Here is an 11,341-nt window from a genome sequence, read left to right as displayed (position 1 = left end):
GAACCTTGATATAATGTATGTCTTATAACAATGCCTGTAGGCCAGGTATCCCCCTCGTCTTTGACAGGGACATTATTTGGATTCCCCGAGCCATATAAAGGTAAGCAGTGATGATCCGTATGCGGAGTGTGGGATTCCTTTAGTCGGATTGCTGGTTTTGTCTATGGTATGTGCATAATATAGTACCAGCGAAGTTCTCTGTATGGATTGCCCCCTGAAGGGGGGTTCACTGATTCCTCTGCACAGTGCAGCCCCCCCACTCCCCTGCCCGTACACGGTCCCAGCACACGCTGCGCGCCCCCGCTCCACCAGTGCGCGCTCCCGCTTCGTACGCTCGGTCTCACACACACTCGCTCCCCAGCCTTCGGTGTCGCTTGTTGGGCTGAATTGAACTGAGGCCTCCCGTGTTTCCCCGGTGTGTGACGACAGAAGAGGGCCCTGTAGGGCGGCTGTGTCCAGTCAGACGCCGCCTGCCCCCCCCTCCCCCGTCACTGGTAACTGAGGCCCCGACACACTCGGCGGCTTCCTCCCTCCCCTGACCCGATTCCGTCCGTGGAGGGTCCCACACCCGGAGCAAATATTCCGGAGAAAAAGAGACTCCCGGAGAGGACCGCAGCGGAGATGGAGGCGGTGGGGCCCGGTAAGTGGGGCTGTGAGGAAGGGCGAGGCTTTGGCCAGCTCCGGGGGTATGTAGGCCTCACCTGGGGCAGGAGGTAATGAGAGCGGAGGAAGAGAAGGTGGCCCTGTAGAGAGGGAGGGGGAGTTGATCCCTGATGTGTGCCCCCTCCCTCCTCGGCGGGGAGGAGGCCAGTCATGTGGGGGCCTGTATGGAGCTGATATTTCGGGTCCTGCACTGCACTCCTATGGTGTCATCAGCTCCATATTTAAAGGTCTGTAGAGCCCGGCTGTGGCTCTGCGCTCCTCACACACGGGCCGCCTTTTGTTGTTGTAGCTGCCAGGTAAACATTTCCATGTGAGTCCTGAGGAGGAGAGAAGGGGGGCCTCTTGTATACTAATTCTGGCTTGTATGGCCACACATTGCTCCTACCCAACAATCAGCCTTTTATTTACTCCTTTTTGATGTTAGGCTAACTTACCCTCATTTTAGAAGCCAGCGTTCCATGAGCGGTTTTTGAAGTTTTACAAACGCCTCTCAAAATTGTGTGCATTGCAGCGGCCAATATCATTCTCATCATTGCATTGGCATCACGTTGTGTCATCGTTGACCCAGCCTGTTGTTTGCCAGGCTTTACCACTCCCCGATTGCTTCTCAAAGTAAACGCGCTGCAAACGCACCTGCAGGCACCTCTTGGCATTTTACAGCATGTTTGAAATGCATTTATAAAGCATTAGTAGCCAAGATAATATCAAAAGTGCACACAGTAGACAACTGACACAGAGAGGGCACCTGGCAAGCATTTTAACTTGACCGAAATGCGTCAAACGCACTGTTAATGCATGTTATGCATTAGGTGTTAACGTTAATGGGAGTTCTTTGTACATCTAAAGCAGCCCTTAGGGTAGATTTAGAGGTTTGACTAAATCTTCCTCACCTCCGAAGCCTGATCCACATTCGAATCACACTTCAGAGGCGATTGACAGGCGGTGAGGCAATGTGTCACCTCTTCACTGCCTGTTCTAACCTCATTTTTTGCCAACAAATGTGCCCCAACTGCATGCAGCGCTTCCCTATTGACCTGAATGTGTTGCATTTACTACATATCAGGTAGATTTTGCCATGGACCTGAAGCGTCGCTACAGCTACATATAAATGCTACTATCCACTACCTATTGCAGCTTAAAGTGGAGCTCCACCCAAAAGGGGAAGTACCACTTTAAGGCTTTGTGCCCGTTAAGAATTGGCACTTTTTGGGGAGTGGGGGCAGGGTACCAAAATTTGACAGGTGCCCGCTCCCACTTCTGCTGCAATATTCCAGATGCTTCGGTTTTAAAAGAAATTCACTCCTAGCCTTTACTACCACTTAGTGTTGTCACCCTAGGACTGGAAATGTTAATAGTAGAATCACCAGGTGATAGGGTAAGAGGCTGAAAAAAACACTGTTGTCACATAGACAGACTGTTTAACAAGAATGGTGGTCTTGCATTAAGCCGGCTATAGATGGATCGAAATTCGGCTGGTTCAGCAGGGACTGGCTGAATGCTGATCCATCTATGGGCAAGCTGGTTGTACTGAAGTCAATCCATCGATCGACTTTTGTACAACCAGCCTGTTGGGTTTTATGCATTCGATCAGCTATAGCTGCCGCCGGTGTTCGTTGTAGTCTGATGGCTGGGAAACATTGCATTATCAGAATACAAAAGCTCAGCAGGAGTGATTTCCCCATTAACACTGAATGTGTTGATGTGGGAGTCAAGCAGTGTTTCTTTCCTTTAACCTGTGGTTGCAGGAAAGAAAATTGCTTAATGTATCTTCTCTTTTTGTTTTCGGTTGGTAATCCTGTGAATAACATACTTCCTGTCCCTAAGGTGGCTACACTTATACCTCCATTGTATCTGTGAAGGGAGCTATGGTTGTCTCACAGGCTGGAATTAAAATATGTCCACTTTTTTCTTTCTACATTACCTAGGGCAGGGGTCTCCAAACTTTCTAAGCAAACGGCCAGTTTACTGTCCTTCAGACTTTAGAGCGGCCAGACTGAGGCCAGTGAAAGTAAAAAATGCTGCAACGTTTGTGGACATAAGTAATGCACCATCATTGGTTTGAATGGAAGGAATAATGCCCCATTGTTGGTATCAATGGGAAGAATAGTGCCCCATCGATGCTGTCAGTAGAAGGAATAGTGCCCCATAGATGGGGTCAGTTGGCGGAATAGTGCCCAAAGGGCCATGTAAAGGCAAGTCAAGCGCCACATCCAGCCCCCTGGGCCGTAGTTTGGAGACCACTGACCTAGGGGATGATGGTGTTTGTAGTTTACAAAGGTTTTTTTCCCTCTGTTTACCTCACAGAAAGTGACAAGGAAGTTGAATTACTGATTACAGATCAACAGTTGTATCTTAATTGTACAGGACATAGGACTCGTATTCTTAAATCTTGGGTTATATCAGTGTTTCTCAACTCCAGTCCTCATGGACCCCCAACAGGTCATGTTTTCAGGATTTCCATTATTTTGCACAGGTGATTTGATCAGTTTCACTGCCTTAGTAATTACCACAGCTGTTTCATCTGAGGGAAATCCTGAAAACATGACCTGTTGGGGGGTCCAGGAGGACTGGAGTTGAGAAACACTGGGTTATATACAGGCTACCTTCAGGTGAGTGAACACTTCCTTGAAGGTATCCTGCATATAATTGATGGTCTAAAGCCAGCCATAGATGGTTTGATTCTTACCCCGGTTCAGCAGGGACCGACTGAGATTCGAAACATCTGTGGGCAGACTGATTGTACCCAGTTCAATTGTTGTATGACTTTGGTACAACCAGCCTGTTGGATTTTTCATTTGATTATCCATGCCCCCTCATCGGGAGCACACAATAGCTCCACAGGAAGAATTTCCCCCTCAACACTGACTGAGTTGATGGGAGAGGCAATCAGGTTGCAAGAAAGAAAAATGCATCATCTGTGGCCTACCACTTGAAGACCCAGCCTTTTTCTGAAACTTTTTTAGTTTACATGTAGAAATCAGGTGTTTTTTTTTTTTTTTTTTTTTTTTTACTAGAAAATTACTTACAACCTCAATCATTATCTTTTTTTTAAAGCGGAGGCCCTAGAAAATAAAATGGTGGGTGTTGGTAATTTTTTGTCACATGATATTTGCGCAGCGATTTTTCGAAGTTTTTTAAAAAAAACAAAAAACAATACACTTTTTTAAAATTGAATGCACAAGAACCCAATATAATTGTTTGGTAAAAACCTGTTACACTGAGTAAATAACAAACATGTCATGCTTTAAAATCACACACCCACGCAGTGGCAACAAACAGCATGAATTTTGTTACCCATAGAAAATGCTTTAAAAGATTTTACAGGTTACAACTTTAGATTTGCATAGGATTGGTGCCCTCACTCTGACGTTTGCAGTGGTGCCTCACGTGTTGAACAATTTCTGTGTGCTCACATGCAGGACCGATGCATGCGTTTTGCCTTTTGCCCTCGAGCGTGGGGGGGACTGGGGTGCTTAAAACAAACAAAAAATTTTTAAAAAACTGTTGCTTTAAAAAATTTTTTGATCACTTTTGTTTTCGCAGGAAATTTAAATATCCTCTGTGATAGCAATTGCCAGTGACATGTACTCTTTGTGGATAGATCTGGGCTCTATAAGACCCACCCCAGAATGTAAAAAAAAAAAAAAAAAGTTGTGGAGCCCCCCTAAAATCCATACCAGACCTTTATCCTAGCATGCAGCATGGCAGGTCAGGAAACGTGGGGGGATTGAGCGATTGACCCTTAACCCCCCCCTTTCCCGATCCATACCAGGATACATGTCTACATCCTCCCCAAAGCACCTTGTCTCCATGTGATGAGGACAAGAGCCTCTTCCCCACAACCTTGGCCGGTGGTTGTGGGGGTCTGCGAGCGGGGGGCTTATAATCTGGAAGCCCCCTTTAACTGATCAGTGCCACCTGTCGGTGCACATCAATGCAACATACCAGTGTACATCAATGCCACATATCAGTGCCGCCTAACCGTTCCATTCAGTGCCACATATGAGTGCTGCCTTTAAGTGCCCATCAGTGATGCCTGTCAATGCTCAAAAGTGATGCCTGTCAATCCTCATCAGTGCAGCCTATCAGTGTCCATCACTGCAGTCTCATTAGTGCACATCGGTGAAGGAGAAAAATTACTTATTTACAAAATTTTATAACAAAAAACTTTTTATTTTATTTTTTTTTAATTTTCAGGCTTTTTAGTTTGTTTAGCAAAAAATAAAAAAACCCAGTGGTGATTAAATACCACTAAAAGAAAGCTCTATATGTCTCAAAAAAATTATTACAATTTTGTCCGGGTACAGTGTTGCACTGCGCAATTGTCATTTAAAGTGCGACAGCGCTGAAAGCTGAAAATTGGCCTGTGCAGGAAGGGGGTAAAAGTGCCTGGTAGCACTTTTAACAAGGGGGGCCCTGGATCCCAGCCCGCCCATGTGAGTATGGAGTGCATAGTACCCCATGCTCATTCACCAAAAAAGTGTAAAAGGTAAATAGAAACTCAACACAAGTTTTTGACCAGTCCTTTTGTAAAAAATCGTCTGTGGTGGCAGGTGCCGTGATTGACTTTTTTTTTTTTTTAATAAAGGACTTGTCAAAAACTTGTTTTTATTTACTTTTTACACTTTTTTTGGTGAATGAGTAGGGGTGCTATGTACTCTATACACTGAATAAAAATAAACTCGCACCACAGAAAAAATATTTATATATATTCTAATCAAATTTTAAATGCTGCTCATGAAAGGGAAAAAAACAATCAATTATAAATATAAACACTCAACAGCGCAAAAACAATATATAAATGTGTAAAAAGTCCCAAAAGTTTATAAATTGTGCTCCAATTCCAAAAGTAGTGCTCAACAAAATATTCAACCAAAATGTGCTCACACTATCTGTGATTAATGATCCAATCCCCACTCACCAGATGTAATGGACTCTTTGCTGGTATGGCTGAAGAGTCAAACAAGCTTTAAAGACTGGGTATATCCTCTGCAGATACATCTGCACTTGATATCCTCCAAAAACGATAACGCCCTGGAGGAGGGGCAAAACACGTCAACGTATTTCCGGTTCTGTTGGATGGGTAGCGACGTCACATCCGGTGAGTGGAGCGCACACTGGTTTGCGGTGCTCCGGAGTGACTTCCTGCTTTCATATAATCTACTGCTAGTCCACTTCTGCAAAGAAAGATTTATGGATTTGTGTCATAAGTATGAGCCTATTATAAAAGCGTGAACAATTTTCTTATCATGTGAGTGCATTAAGGGCAGCTTTTTTAGAATAAAGAGTTTTATACAGTATTGCACTATTTGTGTTTATCTGTTTTTCATTACCCTATACTCGTTCACGTAGTTGAGGGGACTGGGATCGGGGGGGGGGGGCGATATCGAATTCTGATAAGCCTCCTGCCCGCAGACCCCCACAACCACCGGCAAGGGTTGTGGGGAAGAGGCTGTTGTTTCTTGCACCCCCCCATGTTGAGGGCATGTGGCCTGGTATGGTTCCTGACCTGCCAGGCTGCATGCTCGGATAAGGGTCTAGTATTTTGGGGGGACCCTATGCCCCTTTTTTTTTTTTTTCCTTTTTCCATTTAATTTTGGCGTGGGGTTCCTCTTAAAATCCATTCCAGACCCGAAGGGCCTGGTATGGATTGGGAGGGACCCCCTACTCCCATTTTGTTTTTCTATTTGCAGAAATTTATTTATTTTTTTTTGTAATACACAATTTGCTGTGTATTTGTGCGCGCTCCCAGCACAAAGACTGGGGTGTCACTGAGAGCCCCGGGTCCCATTCTAACGATAGAAACCTCTGATTGGCTATCACAGTGATCAGTCGCTGTGAAGCCCCCCCTCCTTGTTTTCTCTGAATGGAGGCGAGAGATACATTGTATCTCTCTGTCCTTTCAGAGAAAAAAAAGTGTGTGAAAAAAATATAATAAAATAGAAATACCTAGATCAAGGTTTGATCTAGGTCTGTGCCAGAGTTAGTATTTGGGTCAGGGTCAGTTTTTTTTAATTTATTTTTGGTCAGGGTTTCTTCTTTTTAAATTGGTGTCAGTGGCAGGATTTAAGAAAAAAAAATAAAAAACTGTGCACAATTATTTTTGGGCTGTGCTACAGGTAAAAACAACGAACATATACACGTAGTATCGCTGCGATCGTCAGGAGCAGGAGAAATCATTTTGGGTTGTTCTTTGGTGATAGGTTATGGTAGTAGTAAGAAATATACAGCTAAATTTAACAAGTTTTTTTTTATTTTTTAACTATTTTGGGCCAGTTTTCCTTTTGGTAATAAAAAGAAAAAAAAATGGGGATATATCCATTAACATTTACCACCAAATGAAAGCCCAATTTGTCCTGGAAAAAAAGTATAATCCACCTGGGTGCACAAAGTAGTTGTGGCGATATGTACGGTTTTGTAACACATGTCAGTAGCAAAATTGTGCTTATGCGTTAAGATTTGTTTTACCCTTAGGCACAAAGAGGTTAAGGACAAGGCGGCTGGATTCCCGGCCCTCTCCTTACCAACCAGTGAAGAAAAAAACTGCTAAACGCTGGGCATTGGCGTTAAGAAGAGTTTAGTAGAGTCTAGGAGCTGTCAGCATTTTTTTCAACCAAAACGCTGCTGCTCCTTGACTCGCTGGCCCTGGGTTTTTTCCTGCTGGTAAATTCTACAGCTACTGAAAGCTTTAAAATGTCTGTAGGATAATATGGAGGGCCGTTTGGAAGCAGAGTAAAAAAAAAAAAAACGCTCCTGACGCCCCGAAAAGTGGCTGCAAAAACGCCACTTGTACATGAGGCCTTCTACATTTATATTTCATTGTTACATCTATACACAAATGTTTTGCCTTTCATTTCTATTTTAAACTGAAAGTATTGTTTTACAAGGTGAGGGTTTACAATCATTAACGCAATCATGAATTTTGCATTCTGACCTGCAGTAAGCAAATAAGTAATTTACTGGTACCTGTGACTATCAATAATAACTTTATTCTTGTGCTTTTGAGATGGTGGCTTGGCTAGTTCAGAATAAAAGTTTAACATTTCTTTTTGATTTCCTTAGTCATCCATTGCTCATGTTGTTCAGAGTTGGCTAAAGAAATTGCTAAATATCTGTTAAACCAGTTTGTTTTTGCAGTACTTCCTTGTAGTTCAGTGTATTTTACTTATCAGTGTTCTTATTTGCATGGAAATAGTCCCAATGAAGAGCAGACCAGGAAATTATCATTAAAGAGCTCATTGGCGAGATACCGGGGATGTCCTTGCTGGTGCATGTTCCTGACTTGTCATACTTATGCTTTATTTACTTAGTGATTCACAGACTCAGAGCAGCAAAGTGCATATTGGATATCTGACATCTGATATGTACATTCTCATTTCAGGTAAGTGACTCACCAGGTAGTAAAAAGGACAGTGTTTGTTTATAAAGGGAATAAACTGTCCCCAGTCTACAAGAGCACCTTGATGGTCCACTTTCTGGTCGGTAGTGTATAGAATCGTTGCTGTCTTGAACTTATGAAATCCCAGCTATCCAACACTTTCCAGTGTGTTGGGTTTTGTGGAGTTCCTGTCCCCTTCCCTCCAAATTGGGCTCTTTGGTATCTTGTGCCAGCTGCAATGTTGTAACAAGGTGTAGCAGTGGAGAGGAAAGCGAGCGTTCTCAAGAGTCCGTTTCTCAGCACCACACACCAAATGGTAAACGTTTCAGGTTGTTCTTTTACAGGTTAGTGCCAGTTTGAGTTTTAGGATGTTTGCTTTAACCGCTCGAGACCCAGGCACATTTTTAACCAGCTCATGAACAGTGGCATTTTGTCTGTGTGCAATTTTAAAATGGTGCCTGGATTCAGTGGCTCCTATTACACCCCCCCCCCTTTTTGCAGTAGCACTGGGACTGCTAGTTGACAGCCACGGTCAACCTTAAAGATTGTTCACATTTTGTGGGGGGAAGTGCACGTCTTTTTGCAGGTTAAAAAAAATCTTTATTTTTTTACACTGCAGCCTGTAGATCATTGCACCCACGATCAGCAGATAGTAGGTGCAATGTCTGGATCCTGCAGACGCTCAGTAAGCTGTCTGCCCATACCTAGTATAGTCAGGCAGTTACTGAATGGCAGGAAGAATCCATGAACTTCAAGAGCAGTCAACTGCGCCCTCACAGTTCATTGAGCTACAAACTGTCAGCTGCAGAGGTCGATGGTAGATATAGTTTGTTCATTCACAGAAATAAATGAATGACACAGCTGTGCGTGTGGAGCATCGATCAGCCCCACTGAGGAAGGAGGCAGGATCTGGAACATGTTACTTGTTTCACAATAAATATGGGTGGAACATGCAACCTGTTCCAAAGATGAGCTTATCCTTTCAAGTGGTACTAAAGCTTGTGTGTTTTTTTTACCATCAACACACCTCCTTAAACACTTGCTTGCCTCCTCCCTCGATCCAGCACTGTGCCATGCTGGAGCACCTCTACTCTCTTCATAGCTTCACAAGGGACTGAGAGCAGAAAAGGAGTGGGCGGTGGTGCTGAGCTACGTTGTGTGTCCATAGACACACACAGGACATCATGGGAATGTGCCTGCACGGGTCCCCCCACAGCAGAGGGCTTGCTAAGCGAGAACACGCAAGAAGCAGCGGACAGTGTTGGTGGGGGACTCCAGATGTTGAGAAAAGGGAATACCCACAGAGCAGGTAAGTATAACATCTTTATTTTAAATATAAAAAATAATTATTTAAATTCACTTTTTAAGCCCAGCAGCTGAACCTATCTGCTCTTAAGCTTATGATTCTACAAACCTCTCCATAGAAGTATATTGTAGAAGAGAATGTGAATATAGTACTTCTGCTTTGTCTACTTCTGGAGCGCAGTGGGATCACAGCACTTCCTGCCAGTACTGAGGCTGGGACAGAACTATTGGCAGTTCTCTCCAACCTTTCCTGTCGCAGTTATTCTCAGTTTTAGTGATCTACCTCACTGCTGCATAGAAGATCCCCATAAAGAAAGGAAAGTGAAAAGAAAAATTCTGGATGACATTTTGTGTGAACTGCACAAGTTTTACATCTCATGTAAATGAGCACACTGCCATTAGAACTTTTAGAGATCGCAGACCTATGATAGTTGTTGTCATGGTAATTTGTGCCTCCATCCACCTCCATTTCTCACGGTCATACTAACAATTTACGCTTTTTTTCTCCCCTCGCCTTTCAGGACAGCACCTGGAGAGCGAAAGCAGCTCCACCCGTGACACAGCAAACACCGCAACTTAAAAGTCCACCTCTTCCACCATGCCCTCAGTTATGATGTTTCCTCTGCCATGGTGGAAGCACTGCAGGAACCTGAGTTATGAGGGGGCTGTGTTCTCTCCAGTGGGGGAGTGCGTCAGTCTTTTACCTCCCAGATGGATCGTGAGGACCAGCCCAGCTCCTTTCTCTGGTTAAGGGGGGTTCCAGCGACTTTTCTCCCCTTTTCTGCTCAGGGGAGCGATGACCAGCTGGGGAGTCCTGCCACATCTTTTTTTCCCTTGCAGGGGTCGGGCATGGGAAATCTTAAGACGGCTTCTGGAGGTCCTGGCAGGTCTGGCTGGCGGGGGATGCTGTGCTGGTGGGCGGGACTTCCAGCGGAGGCGTGGCGGCATTGGTTCCGGCCGCTGGAACGTAAGGAGAGGAGGCAGGTTGGCAGGTGCTTCTGATACTGGGTCTCCAGCGCTCTGGAGACCGGTGGGAACTTTAAAGGACCACAGGTCTCAGCATGCTGCTCTCTCTGCATGATGGAGGAGACCGAGGTTCCGGCGGCGCAAGCAAGCGCATCATCCACCAGCCAAGCCCAGGTAAGGGGGGTACAGTGGTGCCTTCTATCCTTACAGTGGGGCTCCTTTTTGTTTTTTTCTTTTGGTATGTTTTTTGTTGCCTTCCCTGGAAAGGCTGCTGCTGTAGCACAGAGGTGACTCTGCTCTCCTCCTTGGCTCAGGGGGGATGACTTGAGGGTATTGTGGGTTAAGTCTCCCCCCTCACCTCTCGCACCTTCGCACAGCGGGTTAGAAGGGTGGGCTGAGGAGGGTCCAGCTTGATGGGAGTCTGTTGTGGGTTTTTCTGTTGTCCTGCTCCTTTCCTATATTTCAGGTCAAAGCCATGGTCCAGACAAAGAGGGTCATGCCAGTTAAAAGAAAGTGTCTGTCTTGTAGGAATCCCCTGAGAGATTCATGGCCAAATCCGCCTTGTAAAGCATGTGTGGCAGATTTAGTAAAAGAAGAATCTTTGCAGCAATGCAGTGACATGTTTGCTTCTGTCAAGAAGGAATTGTTGGAGACTCTGGGTCCGTTTCGATCCTTGTTGGATAAACTGCCGACGCTTAACCTGGCTTTGCAACAGAGCACCTTGTCCAAACCACGGCCGTCCTTTTCAGGCCAAAAGGAAATCAGCGACTCAGATGAAGAGTGTCCCCTTCCATCCTTCAGAGATTCGGAGGAAGAGGACGGTAAAGAGCAGGTTGCGAGCTCATCCAGATACAAACTATCGGAGGAGGTGGACAACCTGCTGAAAGCAATACAATGAGGAACAAAAGTATTTGAACACCCTGCGATTTTGCAAGTTCTCCCACTTAGGAATCATGGAGGGGTCTGAAATTCACATTGTAGGTGCATTCCCACTCTGAGAGACCGTATTTAAAAAAAAAAAATTCAGGA

At 44.8% G+C, this 11,341-nt stretch overlaps 1 protein-coding gene across 1 annotated transcript in view; it reads left to right on the top strand.

The window, feature by feature from the left end:
- The first annotated feature begins 321 nt into the window (after window positions 1-321).
- Window positions 322-11,341, top strand: part of AGO4 (argonaute RISC component 4) — a 151,916-nt gene continuing 140,896 nt past the window's right edge. The window contains exon 1 of the mRNA XM_089673586.1: window positions 322-640. Within this exon, the coding sequence (XP_089529712.1) occupies window positions 622-640 (19 nt within the window). The 5' untranslated portion in view covers window positions 322-621. The remainder of the gene's footprint in view (window positions 641-11,341) is intronic.

Source organism: Staurois parvus, unplaced genomic scaffold (genome assembly GCF_062004578.1).
Source record: "Staurois parvus isolate SC_StPar_1 unplaced genomic scaffold, SC_StPar_1.0 ptg000142l, whole genome shotgun sequence".
Lineage (NCBI taxonomy): Eukaryota > Metazoa > Chordata > Amphibia > Anura > Ranidae > Staurois > Staurois parvus.
The sequence above is the reverse complement of the archived record's forward strand: the minus strand, read 5'-3'. Positions and strand labels throughout refer to the sequence as shown.